The sequence below is a fragment of the Pezoporus flaviventris genome, unplaced genomic scaffold, assembly GCF_033815535.1.
Source record: "Pezoporus flaviventris isolate CSIRO_AGI_PZ_B2104156 unplaced genomic scaffold, CSIRO_AGI_Pfla_v1 ptg000090l, whole genome shotgun sequence".
Taxonomy (NCBI): domain Eukaryota; kingdom Metazoa; phylum Chordata; class Aves; order Psittaciformes; family Psittacidae; genus Pezoporus; species Pezoporus flaviventris.
Window position 1 is genome coordinate 2,413,413 of NW_026892638.1, and position 24,972 is coordinate 2,438,384.

Here is a 24,972-nt window from a genome sequence, read left to right on the forward strand (position 1 = left end):
AAAATACTGCTCTAACTGGCATAAACATCCCTCTGAAGTTCCAGTTTTCTGAGGGCATCAAGAGTCTCATGTCAACAAACAGTATTATGTCAACTAACAAGCCTATTTATTTCAACTACAGTCGGTGCTGAAAATCCACCCCTGACTGTCCTGCGCAAATTTGCTTACCTCTTGGACCAAAGTGACTTAGACTTTCAAGAAGAACTAGAAGTAACAAGGTTAAGGGAAGAAGTGGTTACAAAAATTCGATCCAATCAACAGCTGGAGAAGGACTTGAACTTAATGGATATAAAGATTGGACTTCTGGTGAAAAACAGAATCACGCTTCAGGTCAGCAGGCTCTGTTCAAGCTCCCTTGGTAGCATGCACTGAGCACTTCTGTGTGTTAAGGAGCTCAGGGTTACTCAATCACAGCATGGCTGAGCTTCTGGAGGTCCTCTGGTGGAACCCTGCTGCTCAAGCAGGGTCACCCAGAGCAGTGTGCCCAAGACCATGTCCAGATGGCTTTTGAGTGCCTCAAAGGTTGGAGACTTTACAACTTCTCAGAGGAACCTGTGTCAGTGCTTAAGAATTAGTTAAAATACTCCTGGTAAATTAAGCACTTTCTTTGCATGTCGTATGTAATCTCATCAAAATACCTTGCAGTAGATGTTGTCCTGTTGTCCTGAGCGGTATGGTAGTCTGCTGCTGAATGTCACTCTGTTTTGCTACTTGTGGAGAATAGTAATTGCTTAGTAGACTTCAGGAGATTGGAGTAGAATTCTCTGATCATATTAGAGAGCTTGTTCATTGTTAACTAAATGATGAATGAGCCTGTACAGGAGATCAGGTTTCCCAGATGATCACTGTTGGCAAGCCATACTGGTGACAAGATAAAGATGTTCAAAAGGCTGGCTAGTGAATGGAAGAGCAAAATATACAAAGTTGTTAATAAAGTTAGCATGGTTTGGAATATGTTAATTTTTTCAATTTGCCTTTTTTGTGAATATATAATCTAGACTTTTGATCATCTGTCTGCAGGATGTGGTACTGCACAGTAAGAAACTAAACAAAAAGAGCAAAAGTCAGTTGGAAGAGATGGTTATGGTTGATAAACAGGGCATCAAAGGTTTGAGTAAAGAGAGAAGAAAGAAACTGGAGGCTTATCAACACTTGTTCTACCTTTTACAGGTAAGTATTAATGTAAAAAGTTGACAAGGCAGGAAATTCCTGAGGAAAAACTACATATATGTTGCTTGCTTTGTTTTAGTGATTGTGGTAGTGATTATGAAGACTTTTGCTGTAGTATGCAGACTGCAGCAAACACTATGGTCAAGTTCTAGTATTTCCTGTAATTGAGAGGATCTTTCATGTCTTTAAAACATTCAAAAAATATAGCTGTTTTTTCTTAGAATAATTTCAGTCTGTCCTGAAGCCAGAGAGAAATGTTTTCCTCCTTATCACTTAGTCCATGTAAATTACCGTCCCTATTATTGTGCATTATATGTTACGGAAAGGAAGCTTCTGCATTATATACTGTGCAGCTGGCAGTATATGATGTATCTGTTCTTGTGGTCTTTTCATCTCGTCTCATCTCACTGAAGTTTTTCTAGAAGGATTTTAGATCTTCCCAGGGCAGACGCTCTCTGATACCTAGGTGGACATGTAGTATGCTATGTCATGTTGGTAGATAGCCATTTTCATTTGGTAAAATATCATTGTCATTGGATCCATGGACCTAATGCACAGGGGTACTGTTCAGAGAGTACAAATAAAATCCTTACTGGTGTTAATCACAGATATCTAATTGTTCAATATTCAGTGTTTCTTACGCCTCAGAATTTGGAAAAAAATAAAGCCAGTGTAGAAAAGTCACATATACAGGAACAAACATAAATGCATTTAGTGATGATGGAAAGGTAGAGAGCACTGCCCCCTAGTTTGTCCTGGACCAGTACTATTTCAATCATTGTTTTTTTCACAGACTAATCCCACATATCTGGCAAAGCTGATTTTCCAGATGCCACAAAACAAATCAACCAAGTTTATGGATACAGTCATCTTTACTCTATACAACTATGCCTCAAATCAACGGGAAGAGTATCTGCTTCTCAAACTCTTCAAAACTGCTCTAGAAGAGGAGATAAAGTATGCTTATTCAAAGGAAGACTTTAGTTGCTTTGTGTTGGAGACTGTTCAATGAATACTTCATATGTAAAAGAATTTGACGGTTAATCTTTAAGATGTTGTAAAATTAGATGCATATTTTTGTTTCTAGAGAAAACTTTTCACATAACTCCTTTGTTAACTCAACCTATTTCCAATTCATGAAAAAATTATGGTGGATAATATTTTTGTATGAAAAAATAGCTCGAAAAAAAGCAGACACTGGGGTTTCTTGCTTTGTGCTTGAGTATTTAAGGGTAGAAAAAGTCTTTCCTTTCTCTGTAAGTGGAGGGTAGTGGCTTGTTATCCTAAAACAATAAAATCTTATTTTATGCCCTTAACAGGTACCTGCTGAACAGGTATTTGGGCCTGAATCAGGTATACATTAGCTGCCATTAGCTATGCTATGTTTCAGGGGCATTATTATAACACATATAGAACTCAGGTAGTAATTTCTAGAATCTTAATTTATTTGAAAGCCTAAGAAATAGACTGTATAAACCTGTTTCAACATAGAAAAGGGATAATTTTATATGTATGGGTTTTGAACACACGCATAAATCCATACATAAGTCAGATCTGAACTAATCTGTTCTTGATACAGCTCTAAGGTAGACCAGATACAGGATATCGTTACTGGAAACCCCACAGTCATTAAGATGGTCGTCAGCTTCAACCGAGGTGCTCGTGGACAGAATACTCTGCGCCAGCTCCTGGCCCCTGTGGTGAAGGAGATCATGGAGGACAAGTCCCTCATAATCAACACTAGTCCTGTGGATGTATACAAGTCATGGGTAAACCAGCTAGAAATGCAGACTGGTGAGGCCAGGTGAGTGAGGAAGGTGGGCATACTGTATTGTTTCAATACATGAGGGATCCCTCATTTCTGCTGTCCCTTTCCTTCTCTGACAAATTGCACTTGTGCCCATGCATCCCTTCCCTACCTTTCTGCAGTATAATGAAAGTCTGGGGGCAGAAATGCTTGAAAAACATGTACTTTAACCTGCTCTGAACAACACAGGGATACTTTCCTGGTCATGAACTTCAAAGTCAACTACTTAATCATTATAAGTGTAGTAGACTATGCCATGGAAGAATTTATAGCCTTTTGCCCAGTTTTTATAATAGCATGCCAGTAGTGTTGCAGGCTTTTGAGGAGCTATGTTGGACTGGGATGTGGAGATGAATGCCTTAAATTACCATTCCCCTTTTGTAATTAAGGGAAGGTACATGATAGTGTGTGCACCTCCACCTAAACAAACTGCCACCCTCCAAAACCACAATGCTAATGCATTTAAGACTTTCATAACTTAGCTAACTTCAGCTTTATTTGTCTGACTTTTTCTTTTTCTCTTCTGTTCATTGATTGCATTTACAAAGTAAAAAAAAAAAAAAAAGAAATCTCAGATACGTTTAGCCTGGTTTAATATCTATTTGCTTCACAGCAAATTGCCATATGATGTAACCACAGAGCAAGCACTGACACACACAGAAGTTGTCAGTAAACTGGAATCATCAATTCAGAGTTTGCGAGCAGTAACTGACAAAGTTCTCACGACCATATTCTCCTCTCTCAACATGATGCCGTAAGTGTTAACTTAGGAAGATGCAGTTCATGTGCGCAGTGAAGCTCCGCTTAAAACTCACTGATGGGCACCCTTTCAAATCACATGGTTTCCGATAATTTCCCCAGTAGAGGGAGTGGTTTCTCCACTTCTACTCTGCTTTGTCAGCCTCATGAAAGACTCCCTGTTCTTGAAAATTCTGTTTTTCGTTATCACCTCATTTTATTTTTTAAGTGGCTGTAAAAAAAAAAAACAGTTACTTGGCTGACTAGAATAACTGGTTTATGTTTTTTTAAGTCTTTCCAATGTTTTTCCTTTTCATCTGTTCTACATGTAGTTATGGAATGAGATACATAGCCAAAGTTCTGAAGAGCTCACTCCATGAGAAATTCCCAGATGCAACAGAAGATGAACTATTGAAGGTAGACACCTGAGGGAAAACTGTTATCAGTTTGTACTGCCAAAGGGGATTTTTGACACCAAGCATTCTAAGGAACTAAGAACACCAGCATTTACTGAAGTAACTTGGCACTTCTTGGGTTGAAAAGGGGTATTCTTAGAAAGCTGAAGTTTATCTGAATCATCTTGGGATTTGTATTTGTATTGTGGTCCTTACCATCAACAGTCCTTTTATAGAGAAGACTGGTCATATACCTTCCCTCGAGTTGTTAAATAATATGTCATTAAAAAAAAAATATTAAAAATATGCATTAATATTGTAATATAAATACAATGAGAAATGGCTCTAAAAATGAATTGCAAGTAGATCATTACATTATACTTAAAGATGCTGTCCTGGGTTACAAAAGTTGTAGGAATGACAATTGTACAGACTAAAAATTAAAGCGTGAGTAATGGTACTGGCTTGCTGGCCATCACTCAACAACCACAGCCAGGGTGCCTCTTTAGAGGGCTTAAGAAAAGTGCTCCATGAGCCTTCCAGCTAGCTGAGAGACTGTCAGCTCTCTCAAATTAGAATTATTTACCCTTCAATAAAGATTCTTTCACTAGTGTTTAATGACATGGTTCTAAAATTAACATGCCATTAATTTTAATGGTACTTCCCCATTATTCTTAAAAAAGTTATAGCTCAGTGTTTTATATATATATATATATATATATATATATATGGTGCATACAGGGCTTCAAACTCAGCTGAAAAATTAATTCTACCTTTGTGTGGTTTACCAATGAATTGGAAATCCTTGCATGCAGCATTTATGTGGTATTCATGTCCATCACTCCAGAAACACAGATTAAGTCATTGCTCAATTTGTGGCAAAGCAAATAAAAAAGGCAGGCAAGTAGAACATAAGGCACCCAATTGAAATTCTAGTTTGAAATGTGTAAACTGGAAGTTCTGCATGTGACTACACAGAGGCAAATAGCAGAAAGAAAAGTCCTGCCTGTTTCTGAGATATGGAATGATTAAAAGTGACCATTCACACAATATAAATTACTGTAACATCATTATAGATATTGCAGTTTGGAAAATCTGTTCTCTAATCTTTCAGGTCTGCATGTTGTCCTCATGAGAAACAGTGGATTGCTTGTCAGTGAATGCAATAAATGCTGACAGACATCTGTAGCAAATAAGCCTCTGGAGATGTACCTTGAAAATCTGGAAGAAACAGTTGTATTTGTCTTTGTGTTCAACTCAATGCCTTATATTAGCTGACCTAAAGCCAGCACCAAATTCAGATGTGATTGTCAAAGTCCGTAACTGACATTCACAGAGGTGCTGCAAGAGGCACATGTTGTAAAAGACTACAGGTTCTTTTAGGTTAGCTACATGGTAACATGTATGTCTTAGGGGTTCTTCTAAGCACTGGTTCCAATAGGTCTAATTCAGAAGTAGAAAAGACTGATCATGTTTTGTTAAATGTAATTACTGTGTGTGAAGGGAAGATCTCCTTATTTTTTCTTTTAGATTGTTGGCAATCTCCTGTACTATCGCTACATGAACCCTGCCATTGTTGCTCCTGATGGCTTTGATATCATTGATATAACAGCTGGGGGTCAGATACACCCTGACCAGAGAAGGAACCTAGGTTGTGTGGCAAAAGTCCTTCAGCATGCTGCTTCTAACAAACTCTTTGAAGGAGAGAGCGAACATCTATCTTCTATGAACACTTACCTCTCGCAGACATACCAGAAGTTCAGGTATGCAAAGCCCTTACAAATACCTATACAGTAAAAGCCCTCCTCTAGTGTGTGTAGAGCAGGTGGACTCCTTGTCTGTAGAAATTCCTTGCTTAGAGTTAAAAATTTTGAGTGATCTGCCATAGAAGAAATCCTCACTGTTGAGGAAGTTGAAGCAGGAGTAACAGGATGTATTTCTGCTTGAGCCTTACATTGAGAACTCATCGTCTCTGCTGGCTTGGTTGCAGTAAGGCTTCCTTACTGCAAACACAGATTGTAAGAGCATCATGGGTTAATCGATTATCCAGCAGAAATAATGTGTTCTTTTGGTTGGGAGGACAGTTGAATGTTTTGTCTGAAGAAAAGAATTGGGCAGGAAAAGGTTGTGGTCTTCGTTTTTATCCTTACATATTTGCAGAGAGATTCCACGCAGATTTTATTCTTTCATCTTGCACACTCGTAGGAATTTGCATGTTTTGCCATACTCTGGAACACAAGTTCTTTAGGATTATAGCCCAGCTTTTGGGGTGATTGCTATTATTAGCTTATAACTGAGTCTTTAGTTGTTGAGTCTTGAGACAAATTCATTTTCAGAACGTGTCTTTAATGTCTGCCCTTCATGAGATTAAATGCACTGTTCATAGACTGAGTTTCCTTGAGAAATCAGCCATGAACATAAAGATACTCAAAATTAGCCATTCTCTTTAATGAAGTACTTAAGAGCATGACATAATCATGAAGAAATAATAGAGTAGAAAGTGTTACAATAACAAATGCTAATGTAAAAGCCTACTCTTCATTGTTGGCCCTTTGATTGCTACAAAAGGAAGATTTCCTCTCCTAATTAAGCTAACTTTATACAAAACTGAATCTCTGGGTGGCTGCACTGTGCACTTTAACTAAACCCTCCTTAGTCACCAGCGTTGGCTGCTCTCAGCTGCCTGTTCCTCTTGTACTCACCCAGCAACTGCAAATGCATCATAAGCTATGTTAAAAGCTACCAACCCTGCCTAGATCTTTTGCTGTGCATTTATGAACTTGTGCAGGAATTTGTCTAAATCCTTCTTAAACCTTTGAGATCATTTGCCTCCACAAGCTCCTCCTATAACAATATTCAGAAGTTTGCTACCTGTCAGTTAAAACAGTGCTTCCCTTTGTTCATTTGAAAATAGTACTTTTCTGCTAGTTTTATTGCATACCCCTTTGTCCCATAACTGTGGGATTTGATAAATGAATTTTGCACCTATCTCATTCAATGCCACTGTTTTTTTGTGCAACTTGATCATATTCCTCAGCTTTTTCTCTCCAAACTAAGGAATCCCAGTCCCTTTTTCCTTTCCTGTCCAGGAAAGATAGAACACTTTGTCATTTGTATTCATGTGTAAATGCACTGCCTCCAAAAGTTTCCTTCAAACACTAAATGTAGATTGCAGATATAAGACAAATGTAACACATGGGGACAGACTTTTAGCAGGGCCTGTTGCAATAGGATAAGGAGTTACGATTTTAAATTAGAAGAGGGGAGATTCAGGCTGGACATGAAGATGAGATTTTTCATACTAAGGGTGATGAAATACTGGCACAAATTGCCCAGTGTGGTGGTGGATGTGTGATCCCCGGGGACATTCAAGGCCAAGCTGGATGTGGTTCTGGGCAATCTGATCTAGATGAAGTTGTCCCTGCTTATTGCAGGGAAGGGTGGGCTAGATGACCTTTGAATTGACCCTTTCAATGCAAACTACTCTATGATTCTATGTGTCAAACACTTGATTGTGTGTTTTTGTTTTATACACGCTAACTGAAATGACTTTATAGGAGACAATTACAGAATCTTTCTCATTTTCTCTTAGGAATTTTTTTCAAGCAGCATGTGATGTTCCTGAACCAGAGGAGAAATTCAATATTGATGAATACTCTGACATGGTGACCCTTAGCAAACCTGTCATATATATCTCCATTGAAGAAATTATCAATACCCATTCGGTAAATCAATGAGAATATACTAGTCAACAGATTTATGTACAGATTATTAAATACTTGTGACAAACACTCTAGGGGAAAGCCTTAAGTGTTTGCCCTTCCTTTTGAAATAATTTCTTCAGTTCATCTCTGAAGTGGTCTGGAATTGAGTATTTGCTTTTTCCTCGAAGACTGCTTCCATGGAAAAGCACCATCTTGAATAATAATTAGAATATGAAACATTTTTGTTCTAATCTAGTGTGACATTCCTCATTTATTTATATTTATAATAATTTTCCTGTCTTGGCTAAGAAAGTGACACTAATTTGAAGTGTCACTTCAAATACTCCTTTCACTCTGGGAGTAGAGGAAAAGTCAGTGTATTTCATGACTCTGGTGTTGCGTCATATGTTTTGTTGGAAGCAGATGCAGAAGTCTGATTTAGAAGGACTGAAGCTGTGGCATCCTGCCAGTTCTTTATCATGGGTAAAGAAAAGATTAACTGCAGTCTTTAGTATGACTCATTAGGGTGTAAGTTAAATGTCTACCACATGGCCCTTTTAAAGCTGGGATATTTCTACCTGTTTCCTGGCTTGCAAACTATCCCCTGCAATGCCCTCCTCTCCCTCTACCAGCTCCCCAAATAAATAAATACCACCCTCAAAAAGCACAAAAAACCCAAGAAGAACCTTCCACTAATAACCTGGTCTGTTAAAAAACATATATACTGGATTGTCTTTTGTGCCTATTCTTTCTCTTTTTTAAGGCATAGACCTATGCCTGCATGTTACATGATCAGTGGTTGCATTTAAACACTAGTCTTGGTCAAAACTCCTTTTAGTGGGTCTTATTGCATGTCTAAGGTGTTATTTGATCCTAATGTGATGAAGTATTACTATGTAATTTTATATTAGCTGATAAAATACCAAACAAAATATGCGGTAAAATGATGAAAATAAATTGCCAAACAAATGCAGTCAAGCAGATGTCTTTTTTGATAACATGATTATGCGCATTTGCCTGCCTAGAAGAATCAAACAATTAGGTCCTTTGGCAGCCTGAACCTTCATCTGAGTTGCCTTCTCCCACTGCACCTTCCTTGCAAATGTAAATTGAACTTTCTGTTCTGCTCATGCAGGTCAAAAAAATAGTTTGAATAAGAGGAGATGCATAAATATCTTGTCTTTTGTCATGCATTGCTCAGCTTCAGAAAAAGTTTTCAAATTTGCCCTCTGCCATCATCTCCCATGGCACTTGCCTACAATCCATTTTCACTGCACACCTCTGTTGGCTTTAGCTGGAACGGGAGATGTTGCATTCATCAGCTTTGGTTTTTGGTGCTTCCAGATATATCTCTTGCCTTTGCCCCAAAGAATTTGTCCTGTGAATGTCTTTTTCATTCTGTGCTTGTATAGCACCAAGTATGGTGGAGTTCTAATCAGTGCATAGTGTTTCCCAGCAGGTCTCACAGTATCATAGTCAACATTATGTATAGTGTGAGGTAGCTGCTGCACATAAGAGAAACTTGTTTTAAACAGGTTAATGGTCATGGGCTTGTAATGCTCAGTTCTGTCCTACAAGTACGTCTGAAATGCCTTTCTCTTCTGAATGTAGGCTTTCTGGTTGTCAGTTAGTTTCTAGTAACCAGTAACTTTTGACTATAATTTGCAGGTTTTAAAATACTTCAAATCCTATTTTTTTGCCACTGCGCATGCTTTGCTAAATTCCAATGATGCTTGGTGACACTCTCTTTCCATTAGCTCTCCAAGTAAGGAGCATTGCTTCTATAAGGAACGGACTGTTAAATGTAGTAGTCGCTAATGCTGCTGGCTTTATCTAACTCAGCATGAGGTTACTTTTCTCATGGATAATGAGAGCCTGTTTTCAAGAAAATGTTATTGCCTTGCTCATGCTCTTTAGCTTGGCTTACCAGTGGGTTAAAGTTATGAGGATGCGCCCAGAAGCAAGGGAAGTTATTGTGAATATGTTCACAAATCTCCTGCAACTTCCATTAGAAACTGTGCAGCAGTTGCCGCATAGCTTGTTTCTTGCTTTCCTGTCAGAAATTACTGTATTTGTATCACTGTTGCTGTTGTAAGCTACTGAAATAGCTATATATAGGTATCTCCACTTCAGAGATGATTGCCAGAGAAGCACAGCAAGCTGTTTTGCAGCAAGAGCAATCCCAAATTCATAGTCCAGAACTGAACATGCTTCCCCACCCTGGGTCCTCAATAATCCTGATCACATGTTTTACAGCATTGAGTCTCCAGATTTATCTACAAGTGTAAAGACACTGAGAATGTTTGGGGTAGAAGAGGAAAGGGTGGAATTTTTACTTTACTTTTTTGGATGATACTTCATTTACATCTGTTTATAGCTACTGTTGGAGCATCAGGATGCCATTGCCACTGAGCCAAATGACCTGCTGAATGAATTGCTGGAAGGGCTGGGACCTGTTCCTGATGTAGAGTCTTTCCTTGGTATGCTGTTCTTCACCCTTATGGTTAACTTCACTAAATGGGGCAGAATGAAATGAGGATTGATTTTAAATACTCTTGTGTCTCACATAGTTACAGTTTGCTCATTTACTATAGAACTATTTTCTGAACACTTTCTGTAATATCATTCCTTATAATTGAAATTTCATCTAATTTGCAATATTCACTCTAAAGAGTGATGTGATTCAAAATCCAAACATTAGTAATTTTGCGACTAGAATGATCCAGTTGTGCTCAAATTGCAGATAGAAAACAAGTGATTTTTTTTTTAATATCATGACTTTAAGATATGCTACTAATGGCTAAGAACTTGGAAAATGTGCACAGAGAAGACAGAATTTTTTATTGATACTTATAAAAAAAATTTAAGAAATTATGTAAGTTTATTAGAGTTATAGGGAATAAATGTGACTGTGATATTTGTCTTAATTGTTCTAACATGTGAACTGTGTAGAAAGCAGCTAGGTTGTCATGGATTATATCAGCTTCCAAACTAATATAATCAGCTAGGTTTTCATGGATTATATCAGCTTCCAAGCCTGATAACATATATGCTACTCTTTCATTTTGCACTATCACTGCATTTTTTGACAAATGATTATCATCGCGATTGTATTCTTCTTTGAGAAGATGACTTGTGAGTCCCTTGCACATCAGTAGCTTGAAAAGCAAGAGCTGGTGGCATTTCCAAAATACTCCAACTGGACTTAAAAATAACTGGCTTATGGTTCTGACTGTTCAATGTCTAGGAAAAAATAAAAATAAAAATAAAAAAAAAATAAAAAATCCCACTTCTAAATGGTAGGAATGGGTGTGCTGTTTAATAAACTTTTGTATTTATTATCTAGGTTCTTGTTTGCTTTGTGCATTGAATCATGGGAGAAATGGCAAACTTAGAGTAAAAGATATTTCCTTACAGGAGAAGGAGCTGTTGATCCCAATGACCCTAACCGGGCAAGCACACTGAATCAGCTTGCAAAAACAGAGATTTCGCTGTCCCTAACAAGCAAATATGAGTTACGAGAAGGTGAAGATCAGGATCTCAAGAGCCTGATGATAAAGTATGTTTTGCTCAAAAACCTATACTTTTGGCAATGTTTTATCTTTTTTGTTGTTTTAAAGGTTCCTTCTACTGTGCTGTCCAGACTAAATGCATTTTTGAGTTACTGAGTTACTGAGTGCACTCAGTTTTCCAAAGCCAGTTTCTGTTTGGTCTTACTCAAACTTTTGCAGAAGTCAAAGAAAGGGCCAGTTTTTCCAGAAAGCTTCAGAAAGATAAACATGCTGCAGTTGTGTTCTGGAGCATGACTTGATCATTATCTAGCCTAGTAAGTGCTCTTCCATAAATTTGTAAAAGCATTCTGCTTTAAAAACTGTAGCCCTGGGAAAGCAAGAGACGAAAAGCTGTCTAGCCTTGTAAGGGATAGACAGTATCACGCTGTCCTCTCCTCCCCCTCAAAGGAAAACACTTCCTTGACTTCCTGCCATCACTCAATGAACCGGATGCGACTGTCACTTCTGCAGGAATAGCGCATGCTTTATCCAGGGGAAGAAAATTGTTTATTCTATTTGGTGAGCAAATTACGAAACAGCCATTGGGGTACCCTGGGATATAGGCTACTTTTATAGTCAGAAATGTATTTATAAAAGCACTTAGTATCAAATTATTGGCACCCCTCTTTTGAAGTTATTTCAAGCTGTGCAGAATAAGGACTGGCTTATTTAAGATCCTGGAGGAGAATGGGATGCTGCTCTCTTTTAGTACTATACTTATTTATACCCCACAAATGTGCAGGTTAGAAGTTCACTTTAAAGGGAATTACAGGATAAGGATTTCACACCTTTGCAAGCACTAGGGGTGTAGATACAAGCTGTAATTAATTCTAATCCATTAGTATTTGTTTCCAAAATAAATAAAAAAAAACAGTAAAAGGAATTTATTAGGTAATATGTGAAGTTTTACTTCTGAAAAAATTTATTCCCTACAATGTCTGTAGTAAGTCATGCAATACCTGTGAAATCCATAAATGCCTGTTTAAGGTCTGGAGAAAAACCTGCTTTTAAGTGCAAGAAAGCTCTTCCTGCTTTTCCACTTTATTAGTGCATATTTGATCTGAATCTTAAACAAGAAAACACTGAGGCTTTAATTTATCAAATATAGTTTGAGATCTAAAGTAAAGGGACTGCAGTGACAATGTTGAATCAAATTTGTGTTTGTCACTTGATACTTCAGAGACCAAGGCTCTACAGCTGTTCCCAGGCTGGTTTCATGATAAGGATATGCCTGCTGCTGTCCCTTTAAAAAAGAAAAAAAGAGTGCTTCCTGTCCTTTTTTTGCTCTCTGTAGGAGTAAAATGCTACCCCTACATGAAATCTCTAAAAATACATGAAATGAAGGCCAAAAGAAATGTCTTTAATCCTGTACACTGTGCAGAAATATGCTGAACTAATAGCATGAGAATTAACAAAAGAATTTAACTTCCCTATTGCATAAGTGCTTTCAAGTAATATCATATTTTGAGCAAATTTAGTAAACAATCTGACAGAAGACTATTTAGCAACATGTGTTACATTGCAACAATATCAATGTAAAAAAATACTTCTGTTACTTGTGTACATACAGATGCTTAACTTTCCTACCTTAGCTGCAGAGAAATATTTTAATGCCGCTGTGAAATGTTAGGCCCCTGGCTGAAATTCAAGTCAGTTGATTCACTGCGTGTTCCATATTTCCTTGCAAGTGACATGCTATAGAAATAGCAACATACTTGCTTTTTACATGGTTTTGTTAATGCTTCTCTGAAAAGCCCTAATATTTACTGGCACCCCTGTCCAGAGGACTCCATGTAGAGTGCCTGGTCTGCCTGGTTTGTGTGTGCAAGTGCTGCATGCCAAGCGGCAGGTGAAGGGGAAGGCATCCAGCCCCAAGTGTGCTGTTTCTAGAAAACAACAAAGCTGAGCAGGTTTGGTACGTGGGGAGAGGAAGTCAAAATAAGCCTCATGTCTTACCAGCCATTATCAGCACCTTTTTCTAAGCGCTGCATAAAATAGCAATGCCATCCCATATACATTAATGTAGAATGCAGTGGTGACCAATAAAGACTGACAAAAGTTGTGTCAGACAGAGAAAGCCAACAATGTCTTGATGTAGCCCAAGTGGGCCAGCTTCAGAAAGCTTTTCTGGCTGGGTTTTCTTGTGTGTTTTTGGGCTTGGTTTTTTTTTTCTAGCAATGTGCTAGAACTGCTCAGTGCTGTTAACAGCAGCTCTGAATGACAAATTAGTTTCCAGGAGGATTAGCAGGTCACCTTCTTACATGGAAGGAGCAGTCCTTCAGTGGAAACTTGGATCATACCCAAATACTCATTGGTTTTGGATAATGTTTTCTATATATGAGTAAATCTTGCATTTATGAGAACTTCTTGTCCTGAAAACCAACAAAACCCACAACTTTACATAGGTAAATGATAATTTTAAACCTAGTCATGAGGTTTGAGGTTTTAGCATAGAAGCCTTCATCATATTTAGACATTTTCCTAGGAAACTTGAGCTGCATCTTCAAGTTTATGTTAATTTTTAAGAATAATGTGGTATATCTCATTTGTAACTGTGTCCCCTGAATTAACAGAACCCTGTAGCAGGACATTCTTGGAAGCATTATTGATGAAAAGGCAGCAGGAATTAGATAAATTCTGACCCAAAAAAAGAACTGGTTTACATATCGGTGTGTAGCAGCTTCCTTTTTTTTAGCAAGGAAATGCTCCCTGTGTGCTACCACTAGAGAAATATCTGCCCTTAAGTGGTGTCCATAAATGCATTGTGGTGGATGTAATACTCCTGGAGTTCAGCAGTTTTGAGTGCATTTGCACTTTATTCAGTAAATATGACCTTTAATGGAACCATGCATAGATTAGGCTTTGCAAAGATTACGTTCCTAGCTGCTGTTTTTTTTATGATTGTAATTAAAATCCACATGAGTTGTTGCTTGAATTTTTATCATGCTAACAGCAACTGTTTTACCGTGCTAGTTGGTTAACTGTTTTCTAAAATAAAAGGTGGGGGGAAGTATGGATGTATTTCTCTGTTCAGACCTGTGTAGAAGCCAGGCATTCAACATTATTAATGAAAGCTCTGAAACAAAAAGCTAGGACACACAAACATTACTAAGTATCCATAACAATGGGAACTTGCTAGGTTTACTGCTGAAGAAATGAAATGCACGAGTGATCCAGTGACAACTGTTTTGTAATACCCATATATTGTTTTTAAAAGGACCAAAAGACTCATTGTGGATGTGATACGAACACAGCCAGGGGATACGCTCTTAGAGATATTAGAAACACCGGCCACCACACAGCAGGTAAGTGCTATGTTGTGCCTGAATAGTGAAGAAATTGCTTGCTTTACTATAGCTACTTGAAAGCCTCACAGATCTCCAACAGCTTTCTCCGCTGCTTAATAACAATGTTGCAGGTTTTGTCCTATTCAGATCTAGAGCCTTCAAAATGTGAGACTTGCAAATTTTCTTCTACTGTATAATTGGTAACAGCTTCAAAGGAAAAGAAAAATTGTATCTTGCTGTCATTTAGCACAGTGATAATATTCCCTTTAACTTTTCTTTCTAAACAGCGTCTTTTGTATCCAATGTTATGACACAATCAAATAGCCTGAGGTTAATACTTCTGCTTGATTCTTTTTTTTTCTTCATGTACTCCAGTGTCTTAACTTAAGCTCCCTGACACCTAGTTTATTTGCTTAAGCAATAAAAGCAAACATCTGCCTGGGTAACTACTGTTATCCTTTGTATGGGAATTGAGTAGGAAGAGCTTCCAGTTAAAGACTTCTGTGTAGACACTGACACACAAAGTTACATCTCAATAATGTGCACATTTTAGCTTAGCTTGTGTGTTTATGTAGCGGACATCTGTGAGATTTGGGCCATCGTTTCACAACTAAGTGAAGCCATTGACTTGTCTGTCTGATTTTAGTCATGCTTTGATTAACTGAAACATATGTGTAGGTGTTGTGATACTTAAGGTATGCCAAAAGGCATAGTAAATGAAGCGATTTCAGACCATGTGGTAAGAGGATATAAACAAAGCCATGTGGTAAGAGGACATAAATAAAGTTTGCACCTTGATTTTTGCCAACCTCATTTGAATATTCAATGTGCCTGAATCCTTAACTGTTATAATGAGCTGGAAAATAACTGTTCTGGATTTTTTTTTTTCCTACACAGGAATCTGAGCATCTGAAACTTGCAGAAAAACGTGCCATCTTAGATTCCAAAACTCCAGAGAAAATGAAGCGCAGTCAGTCTATTTTCGAAGATGGACAGCTACCACTAGAACAAAAGAAAAGGAAAATTCAGAGAAATTTCCGGATGTTGGAACAAGCAGGACTGGTGTCTTCAGCAACTAAGTACCAAGAAATTATAAATGAGATCGCTAAGGTAAATGGAACATGCTGTATATCGACAGATTTTACGCATCTGACCTAAATCCATTCCAGCTAAAGATGTACAACATACATTTTCCTGAGAATGCTACACTAAATTGCAGAAATATCCACATAAGAAAACAAATCATCTTTGTCTACTGATAAAATAAGTGAAAGACAGTTCTCTCATGCATAAATACTTGAACTGAATAACATACCACTGTAGACTCCAGATTATCCATATTTAATACTGATGCTGTTTTAACTTCTTCAGTACAACGTGTTCCAACATAGCTTTTTATATCTTAAAAGGAATCAGAATTACACATTAGTGGGTTAATCAATAATTAATGTAGTGCTGATAAAGTTTAAAAAGACTTAATAAAATTCCAAAACATTCTCTGATTGGTAGTAACACTGACCTACAGTGGCTCAGCAGGACTCAAGCTAAATAGAGGACCAACGCAGTGCCCATCCAGTGGCTGATAAAGCACCAGGGCTCTTGTGTACATATAGGCAAATCCTGTTCCAAGTCCACACTGATACTGGCTCTAAGAATCTTAGTGTATTGGATTGTCTTTAATCGCTTATGACTAATATTGGATTACCTTTAATTGCTCATGAGTAGTATCAGTTTATCTTTATTCATAAGTAAATTACTCCTAAGACACGAGTGATTTACATACTATCAATATATATTTTTTTTAAGTTGCAAATACTTTTAAGTATATAAATGAGTGAATTACTCATGTGAGCTAAGTCTGTAATATAATTATGTAATGTTGCACCTATTCTGAAGTGCCACTTTAAAGCCCTGCTCTGTTCAGGTGTCTGCATCTGCTTCTGCTTGAGACAGAACCATTCGACATATTTATTAAGTGCTGCGTTCTTTTTTTATTTCTTCTATAAGCCCAGACACTTTATTCTGAGACATTAAGGCAACCTAAAAATTGGGATGAGCCTTAGGACTGGAAGATGCTTATATTTATGTTTTTTCAATTACCCTAATTCAACCATTCCCTTAAACCCAAGCTCCAGCTTAGCAGTAGCTAGTTGAAGCCCAAGCTCTCTCACCAGAAACTAGATGTGAGAAAGCTTCCATTTATAGCATGAAGACAACATATTCCTTATGACTGCTGTGTCTGTCATGACCTGGAGACCATCACAGAGTTGAAGATATTACCGCCACTTGTATACATGAGTAGCACTGTGATCGTTGTCTTCTGTACATTCACATAAACTGTAGTACTTACTATTTGTACTATGCTTATGAAAACTAATATGGCAGTTCATACTTCGTGCTTTCTCCGATTAATTAGGTCAGGTTGTGTAATTACAGATTTGAATGGCAGTAAGCTGATACTTTTAATAATATCAAATTAACAAACTAATTACATTAATGGATTTATTTAGGATATCCGGAATCAAAGAAGATACAGACATCATCGAAAAGCTGAATTGGTGAAACTCCAGCAGACTTTGAATGCACTTAACTCCAAGACAGCATTTTATGAAGAACAAATTAATTATTACAACACCTACATAAAAACTTGCTTAGACAACTTAACAAGAAAGTAAGTTGAGTTGTCTTGTCTTCTAGTATTTCAGTGTGTTTTATCAGGTGGGGAAAGCAGGTATAAATCTGTAGTTGAAAGTTTTGATTCTGACGGATTGACAATCCATGGATTAGAAAGTTCATGGAAGTTATCACTGTAACTTGAAAAAGTTACTTCCAAAACCTGGAAAGTAAAGTCTTGCATTTATTTAAAGCTACCTTACAAAAGGAGGCTTGAGATGTATACATGTTTTCAATCAATTTAATTGGTGTTACTTCACAGATCTATTAGCACGCCTTGAAGTCATGCAGATTTTGGAAGCAATTATTGATATTTTTTTTTTTTCCTTCATTAGAAGGATTGGGTTTTGTCTTTCAAATGGAAAAGGGGGAAATAAATCACAGAATAGTTAGGGTTGGAAAGGACCTTAAGGTCACTGAGTTCCAACTACCCTGCCATAGGCACGGACACCTCACACTAAACCATGTCACCCAAGGCTCTGTCCAGCCTGGCCTTGAACACCGCCAGGAATGGGGCAGCCACAGTTTCTCTGGGCAACCTGGTCCAGTGCCTTACCACCCTTACAGTAAAGAATTTCTTCCTTATATCTAACCTGAACTTCCCCTGTTTAAGTTTGAACCTGTTACCTCTTGTCCTATCAATGCAGTCCTGAATAAAGAGTCCCTTCCTAGCACCCCTATAGGCCCCCTTCAGATACTGGAAGGCTGCTATGAGGTCTCCATGCAGCCTTCTCTTCCCCAGGCTGAACAGCCCCAACTTCCTCAGCCTGTCTTCATACGGGAGGTGCTCCAGTCCCCTGATCATCCTCGTGGCCCTCCTCTGGACTTGTTCCAACAGTTCCATGTCCTTTTTATGTTGAGGACACCAGAACTGCACACAGTACTCCAGATGAGGTCTCACGAGAGCAGAGTAGAGGGGCAGGATCACCTCCTTCAACCTGCTGGTCACTCTCCTTTTGATGCAGCCCAGGATACGGTTGGCTTTCCGAGCTGTGAGCGCACACTGCAGCCGGCTCATGTTCGTTTTCTCATTAACCAACACCCGCAAGTCCTTCTCCGCAGGGCTGCTCTGAATCTCTTCTCTGCCCAGCCTGTAGCTGTGCCTGGGATTGCCCCATATGCCTAAATAATCTTACCTTTTGGGTACAATGCAGTTACTCGAGAAGAAGCCCCCATTAGTGCCACTGATATATCAAAATGAGAACACTTTACTGACATGAACAGGAGCTTACCTCACTGATCCAAAAATGAACTCTAATGGTCGATCTTATTTAACACCTATGTCACTGTAAGCTTACAAATTGCTATTTTACAGTGATTGTGGACTCTTTTGGATTGGGGTTACATTTCACAGCAGAGTTTAAACTTTTTAAAAGTGCTAAAAATGTTAATTCAAGATTGCTGTCAAAATGTTTAAGACTATTCACTATATGCTAAAAGTCCCTATAATTCTTAGATTTGTTCTGAATGTTAATTCTGTTCATTAATAGGAGTCCAACAAGGCAAAGACTGAAGGAAAGCTAAATATGGCTAGAAGAGCAGTTGAAGTATAAAAGATCTGATAGATAAATTAAAAGCCATTTTCTTGTTCTCTTACCAGAAATTCACGGAGGTCTATTAAAGTAGATGGAAAAGAAGAGGTGAAGGGAAGCAAAAAAGTGAAGCAGACCTCATTAAAGTACACAGCTGCAAGACTGCATGAAAAAGGTGTCATCTTAGAAATTGAAGATCTTCAAACCAACCAGTAAGTGTGGTATAAACAATTAAGAGCATATTCTAATCAACATCTTCTTAAGTGGACTTTGTTAAAAGAAACCTTTGTCATTTCCTATGCCACACCTAAAATTACCTCAGACTTTTATATTCAGAAAATTGATAAAGCCTAACTTATAATTCATTTTTTCCCTTGTACCTCACTATATGATTATCTTGGGAAAATATTTAAGTAAGTCTATTTTGGCATTAGTTCTAGATGAAGCCAGTAGAAGTCCACCAGCAGGCTCACTGCTACTGACTGACTTGTTAAGCAGCTGTAGCAGTTATTTCTTTCATTTACTGACCATTCACTTTTATATACTAAGTAAACACCTCATTTTCTGCACTGCCTCTCTATGGCAAGGTGAACAGATGGGGTGGTTTAACATCCATTTTGTATCTACCCATTTTGAGGCCACTGTAGCGAAAACCTTTCTTCCTCTGCACCCTTCCATCTGTCTTCTGCATGGAAAAAAGTTTTCCAGATGCACTTTTTTTCCAATTGGGTTTGTCAGACAGACGATGCCACATGAGGCAGACTGAAACCTAGGGAGAGTGTGTGTGCACCTGCAAGGAGACACTGGGGCACGGCAGAACAAAAATCTGGGTATCGCATTTGTATTCTGTAGACAATTCATCATCTTTGTTCCCTGAACTTCCCACAGTTTTCTCTGCTCTTCCCCTCTCCCACCCAATACAAAAGGGAGAGTTCTGCATTCCATACTATATGTATGCCAGAAAGTCTCCAAGAAGAGGTTGCAGGAGGGATGGAGTGGTTCACTTGACATCATTTACACTGCTCATGGCCAAAGTTCTTTTGAGTTCTGTAGGCTTTTTTCTAGAAACTGTGGACTATATAAAACTGGACAGCATACATAATCAATTTTCCTTTTGTTTCAAGGTTTAAGAACGTGATGTTTGATATCACACCTGGAGAAGAAGTGGGTGACTTTGAAATCAAAGCAAAATTCTTGGGGGTTGAGATGGAAAAAGTGCAGCTCCATTTCCAGGTAGAGTTTGAATTTTGTTGATTTGTATATAGTCACAGTTGCTTTAGTTATAAACTATTTCATTTTTTTTTTTAATATGTATTCATGAATTGTTCAACCAGCACAGCGCAGGAGGTCATTGGGGAATAACTATATGGCCTCTGCAAGATGCTGGGCACGGAGTTAGGTTAATGTTTATATTAGGGCAACTGCATGAAAACAAATGCCACATTAATTCAGTGGCAAGCCCCAAAAGCCATGAGAAAACAAAAATACACAGAAAACAGTATTTCTTCTGGTTCACTGTTACTGACAGTCTGCAATTTGGGATCTAGAAAGCATGTAATATTTTCTACACCTATCCAGTAGTTGCTGGTAATTCTCTAAATTTTTAAGGAGCTGGAGTTTGAGGTGGTTATCACATGATGAAAATGACCCCATCCTGTTGTTGTAAGGTATGGATTCAAACACAGATTAATGATTTTATTTCTGTCTGATTACAGGATTTGCTTCAGATGCAGTACGAAGGTGTGGCTGTAATGAAAATGTTTGATAAGGCTAAAGTGAATGTGAATTTGCTCATATTCTTGTTGAATAAGAAGTTCTATGGAAAATGAGTGTCTTCAGATATTGTGGTCCGCATTCATCAGTGAGAAGCTTATTCAGTACTTTTTTTTTTTTCCTTTTAAATATTCGTTTGGAGTTTGTCATTGTACATGCTTTAACTTTTAAAAAAAACTAAAACACCAAATGTTCAGAGGAATGTACGCAGTGCCTTTCAGCACTGATAATGAAGCAGAAAAATAGAATATAGATTAAATTAAACAGTTCCAGATTTCATTGGTGTTGGTACTTTCAAATCAAAATATTGTTTCGGATGCTCTGCTGTTGTGGCTGTATGGAATTTAGGGTAGGCAGAAATTGAATTTAGTTGAATATTATAAACCCTTTCCTATCAAAACATTCTAAATGACCTCAGATATATAATATAGTTCTTATTAGACTTTAAGTTTTTACTAAAAGAAATCCTAATTTGTTTCTAGGGGATAGTTTGGACAAATAGTTACATACTAAGCCTATTTCGTGGCAGTTGTCAATTGTAAAGCAAACTTTTGGTGCAATTAAAAAAAAAATTATAGGTAATTATACATTGACAATAACTTCTTACTGTACAAAAATATATTTTGTGATTCATTCCTATTAAATGCACTACTGCCTTGTGTAAAATGACATTTTCTACTTTCACAGCCTTTGGAGTGGCATTGGGGAAATCTGGATAGTGAACATACACTGTTCAGTTTGAAGTATTTGAATACGTAAATTGTGCCTGTCTTCTTCTTTTTTTTTTTAATTATTGCAAGAAAATAAATGCAATAAAATCAGTATTTAGATTGGGGTTTTTAATATTCTTTGAAGATTGTTCTATGTAAAATAAACATTGCCTAATTAAACTGGCTTACTTCCTAAATTTCATTTAAAAGAGTTGTTAAAGCAGCAATACAGACCACAGTGAAAGAACTTCCTTCAGTGCTTTTATAAAAATTAATCTAATTAAGCTTGATTGTCCTCACAATACACTTTACAAGAGTTGTTCAGCAGTGAAGACCTCGTGGCCCTTGTGCCACTGAACGTGATGATAATTTTGCTTTGCACAGTAGGTAATGTGATAGATACACGTAAACAAAGAGAAAATATTTTCTACTTTCACTTTCCTCATGACAAACATTTTAAAAGATGGACAGTGAGGCATTCTGGAGTGTGTTGTAAAAATAAATAAGACAAATATTAATTCTGAAGGTAGACTAAAACAGTGTAAAGTCAGTGGCAGATACATAAACTATGAGTTTTCAGTGGCAGATATATAGACTATGAGTTTAGGCAGTATACGGACCTGTGGAATTATACAAGCTGAAACAGCTATTACATTTACTAGGGATATCCCTAATCATAGAATGGTTTGGGTTGCAAGAGACCTTAAAGATCATCTAGCTCCAGCCCCTCATTCACTTAAAATAGCTGGATGGAAAGGTGAAAGCTGCACTTCTCTTTCCAAAGGAGAGAAATTAATTGTACTGGAGTATGACTTAAACTCACAATCTTTTGTTTTCCTTTTTATGTGTAACAGACTTAACTAATACCTACGTATTCATGACAAATTCTAGCTGAGCTGGTATGTCTGCACATGTGGGATGCTGATCCTAAGACCAGGCCTTTGAGGTAACGTGTTAAAAGCCTGGTATTTTGCTGGTGAAACATACTGGAGTTCCACAGCCTTTGCAGGAGTCAGTCACTCCTGGATATGCAGTTTTGCATAAGACACTTGACACACTTAGTGACTGCTTAGTTCTAATGTGAACAGCATGTTCCTCAGTCATTTCCTGATATGTATAAACTGAGGAAAGCTTGCGTGGTTCCCAGGTAATGACACATGTGATGCTAGCACACAGTTGGCATGCTAGCACTCGCCTTTTCTCCAGCCCTTTCTTGGGCTTCCTGCTCTTCCCGCGCACATCAAAGTGTAATTTCCATTTAATTTCTTTAAACTCCTTTGGAGTCTTAACTAGTTCAATTTAGGGCCTTGTCACTGAACAGTGAATGCTGCTAAACAGGACTGAACACAATGATTCTACCTAAGTGTACCATGCAAATGAGCAAAGTAATTCTGTGCTTACCCACTGCTGTTCTATGCTGCCGACAGCTGATAAATGCAATTTAAAAGAATGGCTTTCTAGAGGCTGCTGTAAGCTCCATTTAGGGTCTTCAAAGTTAGATAGGATGTGATAAAACTAGTTTCATTCATTAAATGGTCTTGAGGAAAGACTTGCATTGCTGGTGCAAAACCTGCAGAAAAAGCCATTACAGCTGAGTGGAGCCTACTTGGCACTTGTTACCATAGGAGATAAAAATGCAACTTTCACTGAAAGAATTGCCTGTATCTCTCAATTTTCACCACTGCTGATTAAGGAAGAGAAAGAAATTATAATAGCCAATAGTCTTACTCTGTTAGCCTCACAGTTTGCATTTTTCTACTGCATGTCTTTAGAGTTGACTTAAGAGTGCCTGTCAGCTAACATAGTTTGCTTTGGGAAGTAACCATTCTGATGGGGCTCTGAAGCTCCAAAACTATCCACAGAATTGCAGAACCTCTTTCTTTGGCCAAGTAGAAACACCATCACAAATAACACCTTTGTTCTGTTTCACTTTGTGCTCATCTGCAAACCTTGTTTGTTTGGGTTTTTTAAAGAATATGGAAGCAACATAACAATCTTCCCTCTAATTCAAACTGATGGCCACATCCGATTTTGAAAAAGTTCATAACTAGACTGACAGCCCTCTTCCTGGGGGGCTTATTTTGCCTCTGAGATAAGATTCTAACCTCATCGAGCAGTAACTACCTACCATGGGCATGCACAGCAGGAAGATGGCTCCTTCCCCAAACAGTGATGCAGTAATGATGTAGCAATCTTACCAGACAATTATAGGCTTTTTTGGTAGACATAGTGTGTTCAACAGGAACTAAAAAAACCTACAACAAAACAAAACAAAAACAAACAACAAAAAAACCACCACCAAAAAACATGCTTTGAAAAGGAGCAAAAGGCAGAAGTAAAGAATGGGGTAACTGGTAAAAGCTTTAAAAGTCATGAACTTTTCACCTCCATTACAATCACTTTATATAAGAAAAAGTAGCAGCCTGACTTGCATGACTACAGGTTACAAAATTAACTTAAATTTGGTTCCCATATGCAGCTAAAAAAAATGGCAAAACACAGGTGTTGGGTGTTTTATTCACTCAATATATTTGTAGTAATCTCTTTTACAAAGATGAAAGAACACAACCCTGTGACTGTTCCTTATATCTGCAACTAAGGTACTCCCTGCAGTTACAGCCTGCATTTCCCTTCATGTCTTTTACATACTCTGCAGGCTGCTTTATCTCTCAAGCAGCAGCCCATTGGTTAAGGCTTCTGGAAAAAACACAAATGCTGACAATGCATGCTTTTCTAGGGTCTGGTATAACATTTGCAAATACATGATTATTTTAAGACACACATATTTTGTTCAATTCTATTTTGGTGTTTCAAAATCTTTGTTACCTTTGGGTACATTTATAGAGCTGCGAGACCACAGAATGCCAAATAACAGCTTCACTTGCTCCTCCCAAATAGACGGGGGAAAAAAATATTACCTCTTATTGGGGTGTTTTCTAAATAGATGAAGAAAATTAGTTAATGATGAAGTATAAGGTGTTCTGTGGGGGTTCCCTAGTGTTTGGGATGACAGAGCTGTGAAAAGGCTAGCCAGCTGTTAAACTTGCATTACTTGCCTTTGCTCTACACAAATTGGAGCCAGCTCTAACAGCGCTGTAACATAGCAAGTGATAGGATTGTGGAACATAACTTACTGGGAAACAGTATTTGCGATCAAGAGTATTTATTTTCCATTGTTTTTACTTTGTTAACAGCAAAACTCAGTGCTTCTTCTGTAATAAAGTCATGCCATAAATAGGACCAACTTCTAAATGGACACCCCCACCCCTTTTTTCTTTATTGCTGTAAACAGAGCACTATACGGTTGAGGGTGGGACACCATATCCTGGAATAAGTATTTTCAAAGAAAAGAGCCAGAATACTAGCTGCAAAGTTGACAAAATGTATTCCACTCTAGCTTTCATACAGGATTCATTCCAAACAGCTCTGGTTTCAGGAGCAGCATCAAAGGACAGAACAAAGTGCCTGTCCAAGGCATATGCCACTGGAGCTCACGAGTGGCACCACCTCTGCAGCGATCTTGCCAGAACAGATGTGAGGACTGCAAACCTAGGTCATGCACGGGTTTTAGGTCGTCCTGTATTTCTAGAGCATGCACTTACCCACTACAAGCAAGCTTTGGTACTGTTTAT

General features: G+C 37.9%; 1 protein-coding gene across 4 annotated transcripts in view; it reads left to right on the forward strand.

The window, feature by feature from the left end:
- The window catches only part of IQGAP2 (IQ motif containing GTPase activating protein 2), a 124,641-nt gene extending 103,117 nt beyond the window's left edge, over positions 1-21,524 (forward strand). For all 4 annotated transcript variants that reach the window (XM_061475819.1, XM_061475822.1, XM_061475821.1 and 1 more), the window contains 16 exons: positions 122-330; positions 1,021-1,170; positions 1,964-2,127; positions 2,750-2,974; positions 3,591-3,731; positions 4,048-4,132; positions 5,641-5,873; positions 7,703-7,835; positions 10,192-10,294; positions 11,232-11,373; positions 14,583-14,670; positions 15,550-15,762; positions 17,163-17,323; positions 18,926-19,069; positions 19,982-20,090; positions 20,573-21,524. In XM_061475819.1, coding sequence (XP_061331803.1) covers positions 122-330; positions 1,021-1,170; positions 1,964-2,127; positions 2,750-2,974; positions 3,591-3,731; positions 4,048-4,132; positions 5,641-5,873; positions 7,703-7,835; positions 10,192-10,294; positions 11,232-11,373; positions 14,583-14,670; positions 15,550-15,762; positions 17,163-17,323; positions 18,926-19,069; positions 19,982-20,090; positions 20,573-20,686 — 2,414 coding nt within the window. In that variant the 3' untranslated portion in view covers positions 20,687-21,524. The remainder of the gene's footprint in view (positions 1-121; positions 331-1,020; positions 1,171-1,963; positions 2,128-2,749; positions 2,975-3,590; positions 3,732-4,047; positions 4,133-5,640; positions 5,874-7,702; positions 7,836-10,191; positions 10,295-11,231; positions 11,374-14,582; positions 14,671-15,549; positions 15,763-17,162; positions 17,324-18,925; positions 19,070-19,981; positions 20,091-20,572) is intronic.
- The last annotated feature ends 3,448 nt before the right edge of the window (positions 21,525-24,972 follow it).